Source organism: Apostichopus japonicus, chromosome 20, assembly GCF_037975245.1.
Source record: "Apostichopus japonicus isolate 1M-3 chromosome 20, ASM3797524v1, whole genome shotgun sequence".
Classification (NCBI taxonomy): Eukaryota; Metazoa; Echinodermata; class Holothuroidea; order Aspidochirotida; family Stichopodidae; genus Apostichopus; species Apostichopus japonicus.
The window spans coordinates 11,177,944-11,204,296 of record NC_092580.1 but is presented as its reverse complement, the minus strand read 5'-3'; the positions used below and the strand labels follow the sequence as shown (position 1 = coordinate 11,204,296).

Here is a 26,353-nt window from a genome sequence, read left to right as displayed (position 1 = left end):
TAAGGCAAATAGATAAATCCTATTTACAATAGCTAATTGTATGGGTTAAAGCTGGGGTTTAGGCACTTCTATTGAAGACCTAGCCCTAATTACTAGGATTTGATCAAACCAGTCGTTTGAATTCACCAGGAAGAAAGTGGGTTTGCTATGAACCCGACTGGAGCAGTAGTTGAGTCCTGCAGTGTCGAATCGAGTCCGATCCAGGACAATCCGAGGCTAGTTTGAGCATGGAGTTAAATGTTTGAGCATGGAGGTAAAACAGACTGTTTTACCTCCATGGTTTGAGCAAGGAGGTTCTCGTACAACCTCCTTGGTTTGAGCCTGGTCAGAGTCAGTGCAATGAAAAAAATCTCGATATCCCTGACAACAAAGTTGCTATATTATGCATGTTGAAATCAATAAATTACGACAAACTGTTCCCTTTTTGTGGGCCATGAAACTGGCCCAAACTGTAGCTTATCTGTTATTTTATCATAATTGTCATTAGCTTCCAAATAAGAAAATTGTTTATGATTATATATCACCATTTCATCATTATACATGTCATATTTGATATTGACCGAAGTGCCTGGCCAGGCCGGTTCACGAGTGACCTACCCCACAGTCAACCTCATTTCAGACTATTGTGCCCCCCCACCCCACCCCTTCTCATCTAGCTGTGTCACAAGTCATGTTAACAAAAAATCACAAGTTGAAGGATATGAGTATTGTGCCTGTCCTTCAATTATTGGTATCCCTTCAGGTAAGAATTCCTGGTTACGGGCCAGTGTAGAAAATTTAGTTAGTCAGTTTGATGAGAAGGTAAAACGTTCTGATGTCACGCTACGCACACAAACACATACAAACGCACACCCACGCACCGTCCCCACTAGTCCCACGGGAAGTTTCCATTGTACAGGTAAAGTTTATGAAACAAAACAACACAGGGCAATTTTCGGTTGAGTGTAGGCGTGTAAATAGTCTATATCTATATATATATTTGTATAATCCTTAGTCTTTCTTAAATGGAATAACCCTAATTACATCATTGGGGATTTTTTACTGAATGTTGTAGCTGTTTGATTTTCTTATTTATAGGTCAACACGGATGTATTTTATAATTATCCAGGCCTATAGTTCCTGCTATTGTCATCTTTGTAGTAAAATTAATGATCAAACTTACTAATTATTCCGTTTATAGCATGGTTCAACACATGAACGTAGACTGTTACAAAATATCATGTTGTATTATTTCTTTTATTCAAGTCATGAATTTTTATTGTCCCCCCCCCCCCCCAAATCTTTAGCAGGCAAAAATCCTGGCAGTGTTTCTACAGCCATTCTTGTTTTGCATATTACCGACCATGGAGCTATACAACCACCATGCATACTATCTATCTTTTGAAAGTATGGATTATGTCTGGAAGACATACAGGTTATAGGCCTTATCGATGATAACGTCGGTAAGTTAGTTTACATAAAAGTTAAAAATCACCATTTCATTGTTTATAAATGTTAATAATTCGACCAATAATTTCACACAAATTATCAAGTTTCCGGGAGCCCGCGAACCATGGATGAGATGCAGTATTCCCTAAAGCGCGAAAATTGCGAGAGCGCACATAGCGCGGTGAGATTCGGTTCCCACACCTATGATATTGAACCTGTCACATTTTGAACGCAATGTGCCGTATGCACGCTTTTTTTTTTCTTAGGCTCGGGTGCACGGTGTTTCGCGCTCTCTCAAACACGACGCCTGTCATATTACATTTATACCACCCTATTCGTCCCGCCTTCTCACCCACCCACCCACCCTCAAGAGTAAAGTTTTCTGATATCCGTGAAGTACTTTTTATTCACGCATACACAGGACTTGGCCTATTACTGTTACCTATGGCAACAAGAGGAAGATGAACATATGCCTATAAACCTGACAGAGCCTGAGAAAAAGTTTACAGGAACAACGTAACCTATCCTTATCAAGTCAATGATTATGAAAACTGGTCTATATATAGTGAAGGCGGATAGGTTAATATTATATTCACGGATTCACTGTCTAAACTATAAACGCCAAATAAACACAGGGTTGGAGTGTCGGGGGGGGGGGGGTTATTACCCCCTATCTATATTACCCCCTATATATTTATTTGCTAACACAAAAAGCTAAAAAAAATGCATTTTAAAGAACTTTTAAGATAATTCTTCTTCCTGAAATACACTTTGGTCCTTGAATTTCGCTACAAGAAAACACGAAATATATAGGCCTAATCCCGAACCATACCACTCTCCATTATACATTTGGTACATTTATGAAAGAGGCTTATGAAACGGGGCTATCTTCCTTGTACATGCATGGTTACTAGAAATTGGTAGGGAGATGCTAAACAGATCTTCCTCGTTCAAACCTTTTCATCAGTTGGTTCGCTAATTGTCACAAATTCCTTCACATTTTTTCCGGGTTTTAAAGATAATCGGGTTACAGTAATCCCTTTCGTGGTACCGGTACTTCCTCATTCCTTTGGATTTGTTTAAATTCAACTTTTACTAACTTCCCCGTCACTTTCATCAATTGTTCTAGTAAAGTTTACACCGTTGGTATATATCAGCGCTGACGTCATCGTCTAATATTTAGAGAGAGAAACAGGGATGGTAATTCTTGTGTATTTCTACTATCGAGAGAATCCTCTTATCAAAAAGAGACAAGTTTGTTAGTTTCCTGGTTGCGAGTAAATGTTTTAATCACAAGGAAGTCATCAATACGAGGCCAACACTCTTAAACCGTATTTTCTTGGTCAGCTCAGTATTCATTGATACTTGCAAACTTTCTACTTAAAAAGCAAACTAACATTTCCCAGTAATCTGACATGTTTGGGTCGTGGGAAACTGGTGCAACGCTGTGTTATATAGGTAAATAGAAAACATGGGAGCACCATTATCAGTGAATTTGGGGAATAATTGTATACGTCACACGTCATATCATTATATATATATCAGGATAATATATCAGGATAATATATCAGGATTAATTTGAAATGATCGGAAGGTCAAAACATTGTCAAATAGTCGTGTCATTTGGTAAACATGTTCATGTAAGCAGCCAATGACTCAGTCTGTTTGGGATATAATTTTATAGTCATATAGCATGAAACCAATATTTTTTTTTGCCATGCTCAAAAGTTTCCGCTCTCAGATTTTAACTATCGTGCAAATGCAATTACATAAATCAACAAATTATATTTTGACAAATTTTTCGTAGCATGTTGTTAACGTTGGTAATTATGAAAGATAATTAAAGCCATACATGATTATTCCCCTTGCATCCCCTTCCCCCCGTCTGCGCAAAACACTGGATTAGGTCATTTATTACTATCGCGGTGGAGTGATCCAACCGGCGGTACTGGTATATTTCGAAACCAGCGGCGCATTGTTGTGCGCCTTTGGCGAACAAGAGGATATAACGGCGCCTAATTCGGAGGCATCGGACACAGCGGCTCTCCGATATCGCTGTTAAAATCGAGAAACCGAGATGCCTTGAAAGAAGAAATTAAAAGAAATGTTGCAAAAATTTGCATTACAGGCCCGATGTAGCCTATATGGTTTATGCATTCACCATGAATGAATGAATGAATGAATGCACGGATGAATGAATGAACGGATGAATGAATGCATGAATGAATGGATGAATGAATGAACGAACGAATGAATGAATAAATGGCATTTTAAGATATTTCTTGCTCCTTCATATTTTTTTGCACAAAATTAAACCCAATCACTATAACGTTCATAGGAATGAAACCACATTGAATTCGGCTCCGAATTTTTACTGATTGGGTATCGATTTGAGGCCAACTTCTGATTTGAAAAACTGATTCAACAGCCCCACACCAACCCCATCCGTGAATGTACGCTTCTGGATTTGGGTTATTCGTTTTGAAAAGATGCAACACATGATCCAAGACGTGACATTTGAAATTTGTCGAATGTTTGATCTCAAACTACGGCCACGTCACCTAGAAACTTTGATGTATATGTGAAACTAATATTGACAATTTCAGTGCTCGCAATTCCTTTTGGCAATAAAGGATCCAGCTGAATGATCCATATCAATAATAATAATAATATATAATAATAATAATAATAATAATAATCATCATAATAATAATAATAATAATAATAATAATAATAATAATAATAATAATAATAATAATAAAAGTAATAATATATAATAATAATAATAATAATTATTATTATTATTATTATTATTATTATTATAATAATTATAATAATAGTAGTAGTAGTAATAAGAATGAATGAATGAATGAATAAATGATTCGTGGAGAGGGCATAACATAGAGACTCCCGGCCTTCACTTTTCAATGTGTATGTGTGTGTGTGTGGGGGGGGGGGTAGCTGTCTCTTTGCGACCCCTTGTTCCTACGGTTATGTGGTAGACATACAAACTATATACCCAAAAGATACTATGTTGATTTGAATCTGCAAGGAAAATGTCGCCATGGTAACATTCTATACTTGGATCAATAATGACAACGTCAAAGCTGGAATTAACGTGATCCTCTTTAGATAAGCTGTACAAAAACATGGGTGACGTCATCGCCAACAGTAATTAAATCACGATGCTGTTTATATCGGGACTCGTTTGGCACAATTAAGCAATGCTGCAGTTGCAAAAATTTCGATATTAATATATATTATCGATGTCTTTAATCAATTATATAGCTTGGTGTGTATCGACGGATAATACATATTCATATACATATTACTTTTGACTAATTTGAATTCATACCCGATAATTATCCCAAAATGTATTGCCTGAAAGCTAAATATAACGGTCCGCGGCGCAAGTAATGATTCTTTGGAAATTACTTCTGATAATATTACAACCAGTTGCACATAGAGGTCATGCATTGGGACGGGTTCATCGAAAGGGCGAATCTACTAATCCAAATTGTTTACAATTATAATTTACATACACATTACATGCACCTAAGTGTGATTTAATAATTCAAAACTTCGTAACGTTGTTCAACTAAACTCAAAGGTGCATCACAGCTTTATTCAGTAAAGTTCTGTGACAATGTTTTTTTCAGGGAATAATTGACGACTGTCCTTAGTTTCTTACAAAGTGGTGTTTTTTTTCTTTTCTTCAAACTACGATCGACACGTAAAAGTTCATATTGCAACTATCATGTCCAATGTGTCACGTAACAAATATGATTGTTTGATATGAAAGTCCGTGAATAAATATCAACCTAACATAAATGCTCTCGATCCTACTTCACAATTGATACCCCAACGTCCCCTTCCTCATAAAGAATTCTTAATAGTTTCAAACGGCGCTGGTGAGTCGCTCTAAAATGAGTCGACAAGAAATTATACACGGAAGTAATATACGAACCAGCGTTGTTATACCATGATCTATTTTACTTCATTTACAATCGCCGTAAAACCGTATCACATCACCTCAACTCTGCTTTATTCATACGCTTGACTCCGCCCATTACTTTACTCCGTGAGTCACAGTACGTATGCCATTGTAAGTAGGATTTGGATTGGTATCACGAATAGGGTCAGAAGTGATTCAACAAATTCTAGTCATCAGCCTAAAACCAGACATTTCTTGAACACAAGTTTTAATCATCAGAACAGTTCTATAGAGCACATTTGTTCATTTGTCGCTACCAGTTTCGCAAATTTATTAACCTAGAAGAGCTTGCATTAGGTGTACGATAAGACTTAACAAATTGTACTACGGTGGTTGTATATTGTATTCAAAACTTCGTACAGAGATCCAAGAATACGGTTTACCAGGCGAGACCATGAAGGGTGTAGTGATTTTATCACTAGCGTTTGTTTTGGTTTCTGCAGATATATACATGCAAAACCCACGGTAAGTTCAATCATCCATTTCTCGCTATTTTACTATACATGATTACACGGTAATGAAAACTAGACTGAAGTACGTAAATTGTTGAATGACAGGCGCTGTTGTAATGTCATGTAATATTGTAATGTCAGACATAGGCTAAGTTATACGATACGTCGGAGCAATTACAGAATACCCTTTTCCATTGACTCATACTGTCATAGTGTTACTAAGTTTAGGCCTAGATCAAATTGAAAGCTTCTAAAACCATTTCATATGTAGAGAGTAGTAGTAGAGTATGTAGAGGAGTCAGTCAAGTCCCACAACATACTGGCCAACTGAAACCGATCCGACTCAGGTCAATTGTTTTAATGTGTAAAATTGTGAATAGTCAAGCAGTGTGCTTGTGCTGCAGCTTTGAAACTCACCATGGAGACATATATGCAACTGGCAGTTTGCAGTGTGTAGCAGTTTGTGACTAAAACTGCCCAGTTTTAAAGGGAGTGAAGACTCGGGCAAAAAGAAACATCTAATGCTGGTAATCTGACCTAGTTTCGAATGAGGTGTAACAGAAGTGTTAGGCACCACCATTTGATCCCAGAAAATACACACACAGCAATTGCTACCATCGGTAATGAGACACTAGTGTACAGTCAGTACATATACAGCTGCGGTCAATACCCACATCACAGTGTACAAACGATACAGCGGTGGACATCTCAGGTCCAGCTAAAGATAACAAGGTATCAAGTTTCATTACTGTCTGCATTTTGTAGCGACACAAACAAAACGTCACTTGCAAGCAACGGAAAGTTAACTTTTTCAGATGGCCACACACGGTTTGGGGCGAGTCTTCAATGCCTTGAACAAGTACACACAAATCACAGGTTTACGGAAAAACAATTGTTGTGTGACCTCGTCGGTGGACAAGTGTGCAAGGGTCATTTTCAAGATTATGGGGACTTCACCGACTATCAAAATGTCTGGTAGGCTTCAACAGTGGTTGAGTTGGGTACTGTAGCATTTATGACATGGATAATCTTATACAAATGGTTACATAAAAATGTTGAGTCAAAGGGAAGTTGAAATATCAATTTAATTGGTTTACAGAAAGCCAGATATCATTTCACTTATGGCTGGTCAGTAACATTTAAAAGTCAAATCAGATAACAGAAAGTGGAATTTGGGTGTTTAATAATACTACAGTATATTCAGAAATCCAACTTCCTGCATTGAAAGTGTTCAAACATGACTTAAGAAATACAACTTCCTGCTTTGAAAGTGTTGTAAACATGACTTGATTTTGAAATATCGAGTAAAGTTGTGTAATTTTCTTCGTTCCTTGCTTACCTGTCTCCCCACAACCTTAGCACCCTCATTCTACCGTGCCCTAGAATGTCCTGGTAACCTTTTAACACTGTGCACCCTCTACGACCGACTCCTCCGGTCACCGCCCTTCCTTCTCATTCTACCATCCAAAGTGTCTAGATCGTTATTTTTCGAGCAGATTTTTTCCATCGGATTTCATCCACTTTGTATTATAGTGTGTATTATAGTGTTTCCTAGTGTATTATAGTGTATTTCACACAATTCTGCAGTGGATATCTTTAGACCAAGGTTGACATCAATCGAAACTTGTCCCTCTTCCTGGTTCATGTCATGTTTATAAACATTTGCAAATGACAGCACTGTGCCAGGAAAATTAAATCCATTTGCTTCAGTGAAAGTAATTTGGTTTTCTTTGGTTTTCAGAGGAAGCAATAACAGATTAGCCGAAGCAGGAAGGGAAAGGAATAATGGAAACAGGTAAGTTTAAATAAAGTAAATATATCTGCACATGAGAATGTCCGAGTATGAGTGTCCGTTTTGTAGGATTGCTTTATTTTTAGAACGCAGGTAAAATACCACAATCCAGGAAACTTCTTCAAGTACAACGTCAACAAAATGTTGCTCACCCACCCCCCCCCCTTTCCCTCCTCCCCATTCCTTATGATCCACTTTTTGTAATAAAATAAATCCAAGTGCATTGTTTCTCCCAGTGTACAAGTTTATAAAATACATATCAAGTGGGGGAAAAAAGGAAAATATGTAATGAAAACTGATCATTTTGAAAATGTCCTGTATAGAGCTGAAAAGTCAAGCACCTTCTTGACATTCTTACTGTCTGTAAGTTAACAACAAAACACAAAATGTCAAATCCGATTTTTCAAAGGTGGGGGAGGGGTGTGGAGGAGGTGGTGGGGGAGGGGGGTAAACCTCACTAGCTTAGTATGTTACGTCATAAATAACTTCCAAAAAATTAACAGGACAAACGTCCAGGTGGTAGACACACCTCTTCTGAATGTTGTCTGTTGAGTTGGAAAAGATAATTTTGCTCAAAAAACAAAATATTTGCAAAACCATGGAAAGGAATTAGCACACTTAGCACAAGGAGCATTTTCCTTTCTTTCTTTCTGTTTACCAATGGTCTTATATGCACCGCTATTTCAGTGGTAATTTTCAGCATCTAACGCTACTTTTGTCTCCTGGCCCCCCCCCCCTCCCTCTCAAAAACGTGCCACTGTATTTATTCTCAGGTTGGTCTATAAAGGTGCATAATTTACATTTATAACCTGACTGTTAATGTCATTGTGCATACAGGATAGTTACTGATTCAGTAATTTCCACCTACTGAAATTTTTTTCATGATAGAGATAACATACGGTAACAGTATAATATAATAGGCTTTTGGCAATGGATTATTTGGTACATATTCTCTATGCCTACATCATAATTGTAATTTATAAATGCATATTTGCATATTTGTTAATGCATGTCTAGGATTCAAAGAGCTCAAATTGTAGGAATCTATGAAATTATTGCAGCTGGCTGAATGAAAACCTGTAAATTGTTAATATCCATTGTGCAAACAGAGTTTTTAAGTACATTTTCATATCTTCACTTTACAGGCTGTTTGATTCCCAGAATAACAACCGAGGAGGCTACAATGTAGGTGGCCTTTACTATTACACTGACTCAGTGCTGCAGATTGAGTGGTAAGTCAATGGTTTCAGTTCTGTTTCCTTCCTTATGTACAAAAAATGAGGAAAAGGTTGGCACATGTAAATTGCCAACTTGACAAGTAATAATACAGTATATGACAGGCTTGCATTATATGCAGTACATACAACATGGTATCTTTATGTCTGGTTTGTTGAATATAATCGTTGATCAGATCACTATAATCTGCATTAACTATTTTAACGTGGCAATGGAAATACAACAGATAACACAATTAACCACAAATCAGTGTTCATGTACCTTTTGACAAAATATAATCACCAATAATTCAATAACTTGCTCATTCCTCCTCCCCCCAACTCCCCCCCCCCAAAAAAAAAACAACAACTGAGGGACAGTGTGGTTGCTAGGCATTGCTCATAGTGGTATTTGCGAGTTCTTTAATTGCTTGACATTTTGACATCTCTCAAATTAATTGGTTATTCTAATGCTAGCAGATGGTTCTGACTGGTATGTTTCTCACCAGTAAAGGAAGTGGCACAGGAAACCTCTACTGAATGTCAGGGGTCAATGTTTATGGTATGATAGGATCAATCGGACAGATTGTTACCCTTCAAATGCAGACACGTAGCGAATGAGTGAATTCGTTTAGAATGGTATTTTGCCATACATCCTGTATAAAGTACTACAACAAACTATGAAACTCCCTGAACAGTGTTACTAATTCCCTTGACTGGTCTCAATTATTTGTCAATGATAAAGTATTTTAAGTGGCATAATATTCTTTTGTGGCGCGAAATGGTAATTTCTATATGGTCGCAGTATTAACATGTTGCTTTATCAGGGTGTTACAGTAACTAGTGATTTTTAGGGGCAACTAGGATGGGGCAGGGGGTGGGGTTGTTGTTGGTAACAAAGGGAAATATGTTTTTTTCAAGTTTAAGGTTATATGTGGATCCATTTGTTGGCCTCCTGATATATTTTTCTGTAACTGTTTGTGTCAATATTTTTCTGCAACTGTTTTATGTAAATATTTCTCTGCAACTGTTTGTGTAAATATTTTTCTACAACTGTTTGTGTATATTATTTTTCTGCGACCTGCACATCTTGAAAAGATGCAAAGAGTCTTAATTTGTACAGTAACGGCCAAGTTTGGTAGCATTACCTATTTTATACTCTACAAAACTTATTTTCCGGTTGTTTTGTCTGGGTTCCTTTGCTGTGACAAAAAGCATTTTGTAACTTTTCATAGGCAAGTATTACACCAGATCCCTGTTTCGATTTAGAAATTTGCACAAAAGAACAGGAGGTAATTGTTTTTTTAAAGTATCTTTAATGTCATATAAATTTATAATACATATAAATAGCCCCCACTTTTTCCGGTTGTTTTGTCTGGGTTCCTTCGTCAGGTTCACTGTATTAAAGTTTTTGTTTCGGTTTCATTGCAGGCGAGTATTAAACCAGATCCCTGTTTTGTTTTAGAAATTTGAAAACAAGAACGGGCGGTAATTTTTTTATATTTTTTTAAGTACCTACAGTATAGTGTCAGATACTGTACATATAAATAGCCCCCTCTTTTGTTTGTACTCTTGCAGGACGAACCAGCACAGTTGCGGTAATCCCAACAACCATTGCGAACTGGTTGTCCAATACATGTGTGGGGATCTGCTACGAGACGGCGCCGTGACGAGGTAAAACATCAAACATTTTCTAATCTGATTTCACTCATTCTTCTGTCTTCTCACTGTTTTTATTTCAATCGATGATGAATGTTGACTTCAAGTACAATATTGAAAATGTCAGATTTGAATTTTGTATCTGGCAATAAGTTATCTGGAGTATAAAGATTATAAATGCAAAAATATGTGACGAAAACTCACAGTAGCAACGTTATAGGAACCGTTCATGACGGTGGGATCGATAAAGCATTTCACATTTAAGGATTATTTTGTTTTCATGAATTATCTTTCCAAATTCTATATATAGCAAATAGAATTAATATTGGCAAAAGAGAAAAAATGGAATTTCCCCCCTTTTTTTCTCTCCTTTTGTTTTCTTTAATATGAATATTTGTATCTCTTTACAGTACCATACCAGAAAATCCCAGCAACTGCGATAACTACGATTGCAACACAGACATGGAGTTTGGAATGCACGAAAACTTTGACTATTATCTCGGCTGTAAGCTACGCCAGAGGAACGAAGGTCTCTTCACGGCTGACCAGGTGCATTGTTGTTTCGTATTTAAAAGCCACTCCGTTTAGAATAAACATATATGCTTTGGAAATGATGTATTTGAATAGCGGGTTTTTCAACAAAGTAAAGTTTACAATAAACATTTCACTGAATCGTATCGGTATGGGCGTCATAGATAATCATGACTTTTGTTCGATTGCTCATTCTTGCATTGAAAATTGTCACGATATCCAGTACAGTGTGGTTACAGGACTCATTGATGTTAGCTCATCGGTCACGGATTTACATAGCTGCCAATATATATTTGCAAGTCTAGATGTGCTTACATTACATAAAGTTGACCGATATCGCACCGGGGGTGGTGGGGGGTGTCATGGAAATTAACCATAAACTTACACTAGGTTTGCAAATTTAAAACATGAAAACAGTGTGTTTAAAATTCTCTGGGCATATTATTTTCTGTATTGCGCTCACTAATGGAGAGAGTATAAAAGTATTCGTTGAAATTGGTCTTGCAAGATCTTTGCTAACACCCCCCTCCCCCCTTTGCATTGACCACTTAAGCTTTTTACATTTTTACAGGTACCATTTGTACAGTCAGTAACATTTTGGAATGTGTGTAGACAGATTTTTTTTCTTTCTCTTTCTTCCTATGTGGTTCAAAGGGCCAAAAATACTTTCAGGTACACAGAAGGGACACTGAACTTGTACTAAAATACAGTCTGTTTAATGCACTCTGCTTAGCCTCTATAAAACACCTCTTATCGGAATTGTTTATCATTTTCTGGACTTCCTTATCATGTCTTTATTGACTTTCTTTTTATTCAAAGTAAATATTAAGGAACTTATGTGCTGCATATAGAACCATTGTAATCATTGTCTATTGAACTACAAAGTTTGTCCCGAGTGGACATTATTGAACTCTTTTTATTTGCGATGGGGTATTGTCATTGGAAGGTGTGGGGTGGGGGGGGGGCAAAATATATGTACTCTTTTCGTAGTATTTTCAGGAAATTTCTTTAGGGTGCAACACGTTTCAATTTTTTTTGGGGGGGGGAGGGGGTTCATATTGGGCTACAGAATTAGAGAGGTGTGGATAATGCATATTCAGTTAATTTTAATTGCTTATTATATTTCAATTGATGTCTCACACAGAACCTAAAGGGGAACACTGCCAGGTTTACCCGTCAGAACCCTCAGGGTACAAGGAGGGGCTACGAGTGCGCCGAAGAGAGAGATTATTATCCGTACTGGCATCCGTCTCCCTGGGTTGTAAGTCATAGCTCTTTTTCTTTGGCTCTGTGCTGGGGGATATCTTTCTTCTCCATATTTTGTTTTGTTTTGTTTTTCATTCAAATTTGATGTAAACTTTGGATATGCATTGCATTGGTGTAACTGTGTGCTCAAGAACAAACAATTTTGGTGGTATAACTTACCTAGTGGACTTTTAATTGTACCTTTAAAGGCAATGATTATTGTTTATGGGTAATGCCACATGTACATTAAATGTTAGATATATGTAAAAAGAATAGTATAACAATATTATTAAAATATTATAAACCACAATATCATAGAAACTACCGCCCACTTTTTTTGTTGTTCAATACCGATCCATTCTTCCCCACGTAGGACGCTGTAATCATGACCAACGACGCCACAAGGTGCCCGTTTTACCAAGCCGAGAGCCAAAACGTCAAATCTCGGTTCTATTGTAAAGTACCGACCCAACTGATACGGGAGAAAATGCTCACCAACCAACCAGTGATTCCCAACAACCAAGCTGACTGCGAGGTAAAGTTATAATTATTAGAATAACCAGTCCGGAATGATTTATGAATTTGAAATGAAGCCTTCTTGTTGCGATATCAAATTTGTTAATCTGTTTATGATTAGGTCAAGGGTTATGGACACAAGCACCAACAGCATTTGTACTGCCTTCTGAGCAGGAAGGTCCAAGAGTACTGCACACTTAACCAAAAAATGTTTTAAGTAAAACCAAGTAATGGTGAAATACTGAAATTAAAACATCTGTTAAAGACCAAAAGATATGATTGGCTTCTTTCAAATTAGCCTAGAAAAAGAGACAGATAGGAATTAGGTCTCACTTCTTGTTGTCTGTGACCTCTTTATCTGACTTCATACTGAACTTCATATCAGACTTCATATCTGATTTCATATTGTACTGCACATCAGACTCCCATATTGGACTTCATATTATGAAGAATTACAGTGACTTTCAAGATATTAACTACGACTTTTCATGCTAATGTAGAGATTTGGTCAACTATGGGGTTATCTTGTGTCTCCATGTGGCAGTTTGAGATTAGAAATTTCAATATGAAAATGGTCAAAATCACTGATTTACACTTACCTGATCTCACTCTCTCGTTGTTCCAACAGGCCCTTGTTTATCCCGAAGGTGCTGCTAATGGCACCAAAGGCATATGGATGGAGGCCAAGGCCCACGGTGTAGCAGCACCAGATTGTCGAGAGGCCCACTTCTCTAGGGATAATCACCTCGGCAACGGCTTAAATGGAAACCCAAATGTCTACAATTGGACAATTCCATCGGATTTCGTTCACGAGAGATGTGCTCTGAGAATGAGGTACGTCGTGGTACATTTTGTTCCCAAATATCAAATATATTTCTTGATACGAGTCAAAAGTGAGAGTGTCGAGTTATTTTCATTTTTATATTAAGTTGCAGAAAGTCTCGATCGTATCAGGCGGTCATGCTATGCCTACGTAGCCGGGGGTAATAATTTACTGCCAGTGTCAATCTCTTTGAATGGTTAGGCTTTGATTCCCTAATGTGATAAACATTGCTTCTCTTCTTTTCCTCTGCAGGTATAATATATCGACGGGTGAATTTGACGGATGGGACGGCACAACCAACTCATCTCTGAATGCAGAAAAGAACAACCAACCAACAAAACTCGACCTATCAGAAAGGTGCGTAGACAAAGCAAGCCGTAGTGCATCCTCCCACATTTAGTAAAGTCTTGAGAGTGCCCCAAAACAAAATAGTCAAAGAAATATATTCCTGACTTTGCACAGCTGGATGTGTGAACCACAAGCCATGTCTGGAGTCAATTAATTGCAAAAGTGTGTCTGACTCACTCCAATTAATAAATGCAAGGGTCTGTGGTAACCCGAAGTAGTAGTCCTCTTTGCTAAAAAAATGTGAAATTAAGGTGGGAATTATCCTCTACAGTTCATGAAGGCAAGAGCTTCTGTTCAGTCCTAATTCTTATGTGTATTTGTAAAAAGGAAGGTTAGGCTTGGGTACATCTAATATTGAAAGTGTGGTAGGTCTTTTGCAAAATGTCATTGTCTGAATCTTAAAGTTTCTCCACATGCCATTAATGCGTGAAACTACGGCTAGCCTGTTCAGATATATGTACAATGCAGACAGACGTTTCGCTGCAAATCTACCCAAGCATAAAAGAGAATAAAACTTGCTAATCTCTTATAGTCGTTCAACTGTTTTGTTTTTTCTTGATTTTCATATTATTTGACTTCTTTTTAATGTAGATTTGGATTGACACCAGAGGAGGCAGAGGAAAGAGGGTATGTGTTTGAGGGAAATCCCCAAGTAGAAGTATTCACACCTGCTCCGAATGGAGATACATTCCAACTCCAACTAGCCATCAACACTGCACAATATGGGAGGACATTCCAAGACAGGTGCGTTGTCCCGTTTGCTCTTTCAAGGTTTGGGGTTGGGGGTGGCGATGGTGGGGGGAAGGGAGAAAATTGGGCAGTTGGAAATAAGGTCTCCACACGCAGTTGAGTTTGAATGAAGAAGGGCTCAGCATTGGAATGACATTTAGACTTTGAAGCTATGATATGCTTTCTCAAATATTTTAAGAAAAACACGTAGAGACACTTCTTCGAGTGATGTGGCCTCTTAGTCTACTTCAAATGTCATAGTATTTGTGTATGGTTGACCAGGATGGCTGAAAAAGATATGGGTGGCCAAGCTTATTACGTTGTGTCACAAGCCCGGTAGTAGAAAATTTGATCGGTACACATTGTTTCCAGAAGGAAATAGACATTTAACTTCCTCCATGTCACATTGTGAGTTGTTCCCTTAGTTTTGACAAGTGTGTATGTGTGCAACGCATACCACCTTTCTGTCAATGTTTTTATAAACTTTGAGATTCTAGGCCTGACATATTTCAGTTTTGTGGTGAGCTACTATGTATAGGCACAACGTGGGTCACCATGGGAAACTCGGGGAGGCAGCGCTCAAAAGCACCATCAGATCAGCAGTATCGTAAATTGTCAACTAGACGCAACTGTTTCTAATGTCAAAGATGGGATGACATACTCGTTATTCTTCCTCTCTCCTTTCAGATCACATTCGTTCGAAATCAGGCGCCGTCCCGCCGAACTGAAAAACCAGACCATTCATAATCTGAACGTGCGGGGGAAGAGAGGCAACATCGTTCAGGTTTACCCGGCCGTCGAATACGACTTTGTACCGAACACCATCATCATGAAACCAGAAGAATTTATCCACATGCAGTAAGTAATTAAACGTCGAGGAACCTAGCATATAGTTTCTATGTGTGTTTGTTGCAAAATCCATTATGAAAACTTTACAAATATTGAAAGCATATATATTTTCAGTAGAAGTAAAACACAACATGCTCAAGCATTTTGCTGACATGTTTGCGTTTAAAGGTCCGAACATCCAAGTGAAGCAGCAAGAAAGCTTAGCTTGATGAAATTGAAAATTCAGCATAGACTGCTTTGCTCATCAAACTTGTGTGAACAAAAAAAAAGGATGAATTTTATGCAATAAATGCTACGTAGCTGATGGGAAATATAACAAGTTTGAAACTGTTTGCATTGGCTTACAATACAAGCAGTACTGGAACTAAATATTCCTCTTCCCCTACCATTGAACTTTAATATTTGGTAGGGATTGTGATGAAATCCGTAGGAAAAAACAAAACAAAAATAATTGCTCACCAATTATGGATGGGCAAACTAATTTTGGAAGAGAAAGAGGGCTTGTAATACTTGAGTCACTTTTTCAAATTATGTTTTTAGCCAATAATTTCATGTCTTTCTCAAAGTTTGTGTCTATATCTTCTCGGTCAACTTCTGTGTTTATGATTTTACTAAATAAGAAATGACAAAGCATCGCTTGTGTCCTTACAGATGGACAGGCTCTAACACCAATCCAAGGAACAACGACGGCCAAGGTCTGGCCGGCACTGACCGTTCGAACATGGTCCTCTTAGCCGAGCAAGTCTACCCAGAGGGGTCGGATGCTTATCACAACCCCTACACCAAGAATGGCCACTGGGGGACAAACTACCCTATGTCTGTTCGAGACAGCACCTTTTTGGGTCTGGACAGGGAGACGCTGATTAATCTGGCTATTAACCGTCCAAGTAAGTTACCTGCTTTGATGATTTCAAGATGGCTTTAAGGTCAGGTTAGGTTCTGGTCATAGCAGGTCAGGTCAGTTCCGTACAGTGCATTTTACAGTGTTATGACAGATACTCCATCCTGTGTACCACTCAGTGTTTAGTACATCATGGATAATATATAATAGATATAATATATATAATATAACATATTATATGGCCAACTAAACCCAAATTAATATACGTTTTATAGGAGTCACATACAACTTATGCTTTTTCTCAAATTCAGCAATTCCAAGTAAGTTACATCGAGATGTGTGTCTTGACGTTTAAAATAATATACATTTCCGAGGTAAGAACCTACTCGTCGATGAGCCTGTAAGGGGGGCCATTCGGTTCTTGTATCATACAACAAAAGCTTCTCAAATAGCAGAAATGCAAAGGTTAAAGGCCGTAATAACACATAGCGATTTTATCAGTTAACAGCAGACACAGTCTTGTCATTGTAAACATTTGAGGCTTAAAGTCTCCTGAGTAAACATGAGTAGCCTTTTATCACCACTGGCCAATTTTTTTCAAAGGTTTTGGACAAAGTCCATTGACTTTTGTCACTTTGTACTTGAAAGGGGCCACATATACAAGTAAAACTGTAGTACCTAACACTATAGCTTCAGTGATGTAAATCTCAACCTTATAGCCTGGCAAGCTGTATGTTTTTATTACTTCCTCTTTTTGCCTGCTGTTCATGGCTTTTATGTTTTATTCATTGTATACACCTTTGTACACACCAATTGTACACACTATTGTATAAACCTTTAAGGTAAAAATATGAGCAATGCTCGGTTAAGATAAAGTATGAAAGATTAAATTTAGCAGTGTCGTTATCTATGATTTATACATACTCTTCTGCTAGCTCAGAAAAAACTTACAAAAATGGGGATAAAGGAACTGGTGGGGGGGGGGGGAATGTTGGCCCATGCAAAAAAGCCATGGGACAAACAATTCCAACCCAGTTTCTAGTTTATCTAGGGGATAATTTTGAAATCTTTCTTAACATTCTTGCCGTTCGATAAAATTATAAGTTTGTTGTAATTCTGCTCGGACTCTAGTTAAAGACTACGGTAACCTTTCTTGATCACCATCAACAGATCAGTTCCGTGGAGAGCTGTCGGAGTTAGACGACGCCGGCACCTACTTTGATGCCAAACCAACGAAGGTGACAGAAACAGGACACTTCCATTACATGTGCACGAGAAATAATAACTTCTCCAATCGGAGTCAGAAGGGCCGAATCGTCTGCACCAACGAAGTGGTGATGTACCAGGCAATCGGTTGGACCGGAGGCACCATCTCTTCGGAGAACAGGTGAGGAAAGGGTCAGATTCATTACTTGACCAGTAGAGGAGAGAAAGTAAGGTATTAAGTCCTTGTATAGATTGATCGGTTTAATGACGGTCAGATGGCAGTGGGTAAGAATCTCTGTCTTCAAGGAACAGGTTGGGCACATTTATCATGGTTTCCCACACGTTCTAGAAAAGTCGAGGAGGAGGGGGGGTAGGGGTAATGTAGGGAGAATGAAAAACCTCTTATCCAGGTCTCTTAGATTTTCCTTCCTATACCCTCAGCCAATATATAACTATAGGGGTTAGCATCATACATTTTACGACCATTAGGCCTACTCTAGGTAGCCTGACATCACAATCCGGTAAGTGTACCTGTACGCTCTCTTCGTGTCAGTCGATTATGATCCCTACAACGTACACGCTAACCTTTCGGCCTTTTCTTTGCATAAAACCTTCCCATTAATAATCCGTCCCGTCATCTTCCTTTCGATCACAGCGAGGTGGTATTCGAGCAGGGCACCCTCAACCAGCTCTACGACATTCGTCTGGAGGAGTGGGAGAACGGGCGAGGGGAAGAGGAGATCATGGAGATCGGAGGAGAGACGGAGATCCCCGGCGACGAGTACCTCAGTAAATTCATCCTGCTGTACCCCACCGAGGCGTTCACCGCCAACGACACCACCTTCGCCCTGTCCATCAGACACTCGGGCGATAAGAGCAACATCGAGGTCTACCACAGCTTCCCGGAGACGTTCTCCACCTGGACCAAGATGGACTATTCGATGGAGGGCGGCATGGTCCGGGTGGACGTGTCGCAGGGAGGGGCGTACGTGGTGCGGGGTCATAACTCCATCGGGGCGATCGTGGGTATCATCATCGCCTCCGTGGCAGTCGTCCTGATAGTCGTCGGTGTTGTGGCGTTCTTTGTTTTAAATCCAGACAAGTGGACAGGGTTGAAGTCGGCCTTGACACCCGACAATAAAGTGTAGGAGTTTTCAAGCACCAGGGTGAACCTTTCAGGCTCTTTTAGTGTTTCAAGCAGGTCCCTTCTGCCGTACAGTACATTTCGTCCGACACACCGACTATGTTGTTTCTTTATTGCGTGGTTATTTACAGTGGGGTGCGTAATATCTAGGGAGTTCCGTCAAACCATTTTATAGTTGTTTATATGCTTTAGCCTATCATTAGGCCTGCAGCACTTTCGTTACCAGTGTTCATCTAGCCCCTTGCCTAATTGATATCAAACACTGAAAACAATGGTTATCGTCAAGAAGTACCAAGACCAGTATCCCGAAGAAAATTTAAAAAAAGGGGGTTTTCCCCCCGTAAGAGACGAGAAAGGAACTCGATTATAATAGCATATGACAAACGAGTGCTCTGATATTCATAATTCTGGCATTAAAGTAGAATTGAGTTTATAAACACAACCAGCTGTTTGAATATTAATATGTGCCATGCATATTCATGAAACATTGATACATTAGTCATCAACGTGTTACATATTCATTAAATGAGTGGGACAATTTTGACAAAAGGTCGTGTCCAAATTTGATAGAGCTCGGGATTAGAAGAAGGTCCATAATTTGATCAACTAATTAAGTTTGTTGATATTTTTCAGGAAAAAAATTATGTCATTGCCATTATAAGTTGGTTACAAATTGTTTTGAAAGAAAACATTTTCAGGGGTATTTTTTAAGAAAGTAAATTTATCTGTTTCATGAATAGACAACTTGCTTGAAGGGGATTTAGTTGTCTTTTAAATTGTTGGGTGTATGAAGTCTTTGAAGTCATAAGACTTTGATTTGGTCCAACCAAGTAAGTTTTGCTCGAAAGCGCTGTAGAAAGTTGAATTTTCTGCCTTTTTGTGCTTTCATGCAATCGGTTATGTGCTTTTAACCTTTACCATTGTGCCACTTTCAACTGGTCTTTCATAGTGTCGACAATTTAAGGGGAAAGGAAAAATATTTCTTATAGCATATCTCAATTTCAAAAGAAGAGCTTTCCATTGAGATGAGGAAGCTTCAAATCTCGACAAAAAGTAATTTTTTCTCGATGATGATTACTCTCATTTTTTATATTTAACAAGGAATATTACTGTAAATACTCTAAATGTATATTTTGTATTAAGCCTCTTTTGTATTAAGTTTATTTTATATTAAGTTTTTTTTTATACCTTCAAAAAGTAACTTTTGCCGGCTTCATCTTCCAGTTTAATAATCTTTTCCACCGAATAAATAAATATGTAATGAGAAAACCTATGTAATGTAATGTATGCAAAACTTGAAGACAAATAGCTAGTGTACAAATTTCGTATGAATTTTGGAGAGTTTTATCGTACAATATTTCAAAAGGTAAAATGTAGTAACTTTAAATACGATATATAATATAATATTGTTACGTACTCCTTTTCCTTCTGTCTTTGATAATCCGACTTATCTTAAAGCAGCACTCAGGGGTTAATTATAACTAAAAGAATTCACATTCAAAGTCAAACCCCACCACTTGCATTAAATTTGCACATTGAAACCATTATTTCAACCTCTCATTAATGAAACACTTTATTATTTTTCTACTTTACCTCATTCGGCATTGAAGAAAGTATTACTACTTTGAGGAAACCTCACAAAGGATGATGAATATTGGAAAAGCAAAATCTTGTAAAAAAAAGGTAAAGATTGAGGTAGGGTGTGGTCTTTACTAAAGAGGAAAAAATTCACGTATTTTATAACGGATATTTTCATATTACTCCGACAGTAATGATCTTGTATCATAAAAGCGTGTTGCGTGTTTCCGCTGGTACGGAGGCATATCGTCTTTCCATAAAAGAAATAAATTGGTGGGTGTTTATGATGAAAACCTCTCTTCTTTCTTCTCTTTTTTGCTTAGAATATGTATATTTTTTTAAAGATAATTTACAGAGAATGTAGTATAAAAAATTATCACAATGAAACAAAAGAAACCGAGTAAATAAGAAGGACCACTGACCGAAGCAGCCAATATATTTTGTTCGTTATTTATTCGTTAGTCGTAATTATGAAGCGAGTTTAAATAAGTGTCACACACTGCCCGGCTGATCGCGACCCTACCCACTCCGACTGTCTTTTTTGAAAATCGTGGATAGTCTGGAAGTTAGATGCGATTGATCGAGATCTTGCCAGTTTTAAATTGCGTTGCATTCGGTCAAGAAAAATTTTTCCCGTAGTGTGCAGTTATTCACGGCTAACACTGCAGTTTTAACAAATGCGACCAATCGTGGGGTAATAAATTGACATGTGACCTGAATGACCGCCGGTGCACGACTGACCACTAACAACAGAGTCAGCTGTTAGTCCATGGGTATTAAACGACAATTGAAAGCTAGGTCACCACAGTTGAGTTGGGTCGTGGTCAGACGCGCAGTGTGCTGCAGGTATTATTGCTCATGTTACACAGCAACTCTTGCTTTGTAGTTGTTCTTAGAACCCCAAAAACCTTGCTTTTACAGACTGAAAAATTAGACCGAACTACATAATAATATGGATAGTATGCTTTTATAGGCCTGAAAATATCACGATTACATAATAGTAGAAATCAGGAAGTGAAAATAGTTAACAATCACAAGAAATCTTCAAAATAACTTTTCTTGCAAAATATTAAGTTGTAGTTTTGTATCAAAAGGAAATAATTTGCCAATTATGTACAGTTGTCTCAAAAGGCGTGTGGTAAAAATAATTTCTGAAAATGTGATTTGGGGTCACTTGTAAAATATATCTGTTTAGTACTGATACTAAGATGGTATTATTCATATTAAAGAAATAATGTTTCTGTCTTGCACAGGCATCTTTCTGTTACATTATTGCTCCATTCCTCTTGGAGAAGCAGTGTCTGCTGTGCAAAGACATCATTCAGTTACATTATTTGCTTCATTCCCTGTGATGAAGCAATGTGTCTGCCTTGCACAGACATCATTCAGTTACATTATTTGCTTCAGTCCCTGTGATGAAGCAATGTGTCTGCCTTTCTCAGACATGTTTCTGTTACGTTATTGCTTCATTCCCTGTGATGAAGAATTGTGTCTGCCTCGCACAGACATTCATTTACGTTATTGCTTCATTCCCTGTGATGAAGCAATGCGTCTGTCTCGCACAGACATCTTTCTGTAACTTTATTTGCTTCATTCCTCTTGGAGAAGCAAAGTGTCTGCATTTCACGTCATTTGGTTACGTTATTTGCTTCATTCCCTGTGATGAAGCAATGTGTCTGCCTCGCACAGACATCATTCAGTTACGTAATTTGCCTCTTTCCCTGTGATGAAGCAATGTGTCTGCCTTGCACAGACATGTTTCAGTTCAGTTATTTGCTTCATTCCACTTGGAGAAGCAATGTGTCTGCATTTCACATCATTTGGTTATGTTATTGTTTCATTCCTCTCAGAGAAAGCAACAATGACTACCTTGCAATTTGGCAAATGCATTCTCTCTAGCAGTCATTGCCTCGGTACTCCTCGGCGAGTGTGATGTGCCTACCTTGGAAATACTTCTCTGTACTTGTCACTTCTCCTGACGTTAATCTCCGTCCGTGAACGACTTCAAGAAGTGAGAAACAAGAGGCAGGAGTCTCCAATTGTCTGTGTTTATCGTTACTACGGTAACGTCTGTTGCCTTCATCTTTAAGAGCAGGTGCCATCTTGGTGGTAAGAGGATACCTATGATCCAACCAGCATCTACTGAAGCAAACAAGATTTAAATGAATCAGTCAAATACTGAACAGACTGCCGAGTATAAGCTTTTACAAGATCAAGGCCGACCCGACAACTGCTTTTGAATTTTTCTTTTGTCTATCATCATTACCAGAAGTTATTTCTTCAAATATAGTATTAAGTCTACATTTATATCAATAGCCTGGTTGATTAGTTTGAAGACTTCCTCTAAGGAAGATAAAGGTCTCAGTTTGACAGGGTCCGCAAACTAGTGCAGGGTTCATGTAATAATGCCATGCACCCTTCAATGCCACCTTCCACTCTACATGGACTGTTCTGTTGTTCTTATACCAAGCAATTTACCAGAACTAGATTGACCCAAAATGCTCTCTGAAAGATAAAAACTGCTTGAACGTAAACTGCTTGAAGACTTTAAACAGCCTCTTTTCCCCGCATAATTTCCACAGCAAAACAGGTGTATCATATTTCAGAGTGGCTTAGACAAAGTAAGTTGCAATACCATAATGCATTGTCTTTGGTCTTCACAGTAATGAAACTTGTAGAAGGAGGCTGCTGTGAAATTTTAAAGACTGTTTATATAGGATATAAATATCAAGTGCACTAAAAATGGATGTATTGTGGCTATTCTACTAACAACAATAACATGCAAAGCAAACACATGCCAGGTGTCGTATTCTGATATTCTGATGAAAAACTAAATTAAACATCCCTTTCCTATTGCATTTCAGAGAAACCCAAAAGTTAAAACTGCCTTGGCAATAAAGTTTAATCACTAATTTTTTTTTCTTCTCTTAAATTCAATGTTTACTACCATATTACCTCTTGCAACATTTTGCCAATGAAAACTGTGACAAAGTCAGTATTTCATATACTTATATAAGGGTTTCCCTACAAATTGGGAACTGAAATAGAAGGCCTACATGTTTACGAGAGGGATATTAAAAAACCTACCCTCATCTCCGTCTGGGCGAGCTATGATGTAATCGGATAATTTTTCATTTATCACCGGATGGAATTGAGAGGCGGTGAATGGCAGAGTTGTGACTGACTGGATACAAGCACTGTTATCTCTGATGAAAAAAAAAAACCGGAAAAAAATGTTAGTGGAGAGTTCTGCAAAAAAACATTTGGAGGGGGGGGAGGGGATTTCCAGCAACAATTCCTGATACATCCAACAACTTGCACCATTACTGTAGTTACAACACTTGCCAATAACAAGCCACATATTATGATAAGGTGACCATATTTTCCTGACTGGAATCAGGGACATTTATTGCGTGACTGATATGGGGGAGGGGTCTAAGGGGAGGGGGTGTTTTCAAGCGCCTAAGGTGCTTAGATGTAAAATGGTGATACCTAGAAGCACTTTTTAAATCAATTTTATTTTCAAAAATGTAGCTTTTTCTTAGATGAAATTCACTTACTTTACGTGGTTCTTTGAGAGCTTGTGAGTTGCTTTGTGTCATAAATTTGTGTTCCGTTCTGCGACTGCACACTTGACTAAATTTTGTTTTAACAATTATTTTACTAATAATGTGGGATATTTTCATATCTGTACAGTTATGTTTATACTTATCTGAACATTCCTCATGCAACTTTTCATTTTACATATCTGTGAGGTGAACACGAAACCAGTAGACCCATCGGTTGCATGCTTTACTCAGATCTTACTAGTGACTCGAAATCCTTTATGATGGTTACCTTTGAACTTCAGAATCAAGATGCGACCACAGATCGTTAAAGATCTGCCGTCGTTCGTCCGCGGCTACCGGTAAGGGTAGAAAGAAGTCTTCAAACTCAAGACGCAGCGGCTTCAGTTTACATGTGTAGGTCTTGTTCTCGGAGGAGGTGAACATCGCACTGGAAAGAGAAAACAGCGCCAAAACTTAATCATAAATATTATTTCTAAAATAATATTATAATAAATATTTTAAAAAATTAAAAAATTAATTTTTTTTTTTTATTATAATAAATATTTTATCTTTTAATAAATATGCTGCTCCTCCTCCTTACCATCCAAGGTTATCCTCCTCCCCCTTCTCCCTCCCCCCACAGGCCCCTGTCGGACCCTCCTGGTAAAAACAAGCTGCAACCCATCTATTACATACATCAAGTACATACATCTAACAAGAATGTGTGATTCACCAATAGTAAAGGAACATTGTTATTAGACTATAGTTTGTTGCCTTCCTATTGGCTGGCTATTTCACAGTTGATGCAGCACAGGCTTTGAATTCAGTTCAATGATGACAATGGTTCTTTGTTTCTACCGATAAACATTCCTTCAGTTTACTTGTAAAGCCTACATTCACCCTGCTTGCTAGCGATGTTCCCCTCATGTGAAAAGCAGGCTATGCCCAAACTACATCTGTTCTGAATGCTCTTAATACCCCTACTGCAGAGTAACTGATGATGTCTGTTTTTCACAAAGTTAAACATGTTTGAAAATTAATTCAACAAATGAAGAATAGATAATTTGCAGGATAAGAAATTTCACAATCATATACCCTTGGTAAAATTGCAAGTGCATAAAGCAAACAAGGCTACTTTGCTAAAGTCAAATTCTCACTGGGATAATCAATACAGTTTTACAAAAGCAAAGTAAGTGTCTGCTGGCAGCAAAAAAAACCGCGCCTTTTGCTCTGCTACTCTTCAAAACGGCAAAATCCACCGGCATTTTAGCCGGTAAAATAGCCTGCATTTTGAGTCCTGGATTGAAGCTGGGTAGAGCATTACATATCAAGTACTGGCAATCAGGTACTCTGGTAGTCGTCAAGGTTTTTATTACCTCGCCTCAAGATTGGCTGGGTTTGGTTCATTCGGTATAATCACTAGAGATATCCTACAGCCTTCTTCATCGTTTAAGGCGAAATATGGAACGTGGAGATCTGAAGGTCAAAGGTCAGAAACGGAAACGGGAATTAAATGTGTTAAAGTGGAAAATAAATACAGTATCACATAATAAAACTGATTAACACATCATGTAGAAAATGGCAAAAGTTCAAAGGTCAGTCGGTTTCATTACATACACCGAAGGTTGGTCAGTACGTCAAAAATACATAAAAGAAAGTCTTGTTAACAAGCTTTGAAATGAGAAAAAGATAGTCATGATTAAATTTAATATTGTCAAGTATGATCCATAATTGTTTTAATAAATAGATTTCATGGAGAATAACTGAAATCTGCTCTACCACCATGCAGGGTTCCCACACAATCTTTGAAACATAATTCAAGGACTTTTTCAAGGATAAAATAGCCTGTTTTCAAAGACTATATGGCACCTTCTTGAAAGATTAACTAGTCCTTCCACAACTTTACTAGAGACTTGATAATCTAAAATAGATACATTTTCAAAATATAAATTCTGTAATTTTCTGCTGATTTATCGTTATTGTTTCTTCACTTCCTGGTACAATACGATTTACAACACAGGGTTGCAGGATCATAAAGATGTCCGGACATATGTGTGTCTGAACACAGGACAGTCACCAGTTTCACCACATGATGATCAGTGGATATTAACTACTGTGTACTGTAAGGGGCTCATATTAGCTCTGGTAGCAAGTGATGCTACCCCCTTGCAGACTTCTAATTCTTTAGCAGATTCAAGCCCTTTACCAAGAGACTATAGGTTCCTCTACATGTAGGTCTCCAATATGAAGAAATCATCAAAGAAGGAATATAGGCCCTCACTAAAGAAGGAGAAGTAATAGTCCAGAACAGTGCAGAACTAACTAAACTGTAAGACTGCCATAGCCTTGGACAACCCCCAGAGTACATGACATAATAATGTCATTCAAGGATTTTTTAAGTTATTTTTACCTTGAATTTCCACTGTCGAGGACTTTTTAGAAAATATAAAAATTTA

The 26,353-nt window shown here is 37.9% G+C and overlaps 2 protein-coding genes across 4 annotated transcripts in view; one reads left to right on the top strand and one right to left on the bottom strand.

Moving 5' to 3' along the window:
- Positions 1–1,854: 1,854 nt before the first annotated feature.
- Positions 1,855–26,353, bottom strand: part of LOC139961450 (AP-5 complex subunit beta-1-like) — a 51,729-nt gene continuing 27,230 nt past the window's right edge. The window contains exons 19-23 of one of the 3 annotated variants that reach the window (XM_071960631.1): positions 25,274–25,373; positions 24,187–24,345; positions 23,437–23,555; positions 22,292–22,491; positions 1,855–2,600 (exon numbers count right to left, since the gene is read on the bottom strand). In XM_071960631.1, the coding sequence (XP_071816732.1) occupies positions 22,331–22,491; positions 23,437–23,555; positions 24,187–24,345; positions 25,274–25,373 (539 nt within the window). In that variant the 3' untranslated portion in view covers positions 1,855–2,600; positions 22,292–22,330. Of the gene's footprint in view, positions 2,601–19,101; positions 22,492–23,436; positions 23,556–24,186; positions 24,346–25,273; positions 25,374–26,353 lie in introns of those variants that run through there. The other 2 variants (XM_071960630.1, XM_071960632.1) reach the window with 2 other exon arrangements.
- Positions 5,555–19,044, top strand: LOC139961453 (protein DD3-3-like). The gene is made up of 14 exons (XM_071960637.1): positions 5,555–5,887; positions 7,616–7,669; positions 8,812–8,898; positions 10,459–10,554; positions 10,950–11,088; positions 12,215–12,331; positions 12,689–12,850; positions 13,460–13,665; positions 13,907–14,011; positions 14,594–14,746; positions 15,419–15,589; positions 16,232–16,467; positions 17,592–17,808; positions 18,283–19,044. The coding sequence occupies exons 1-14, from the start codon at positions 5,817–5,819 to the stop codon at positions 18,773–18,775; spliced, it is 2,307 nt and encodes a 768-aa protein (XP_071816738.1). The 5' UTR covers positions 5,555–5,816; the 3' UTR covers positions 18,776–19,044.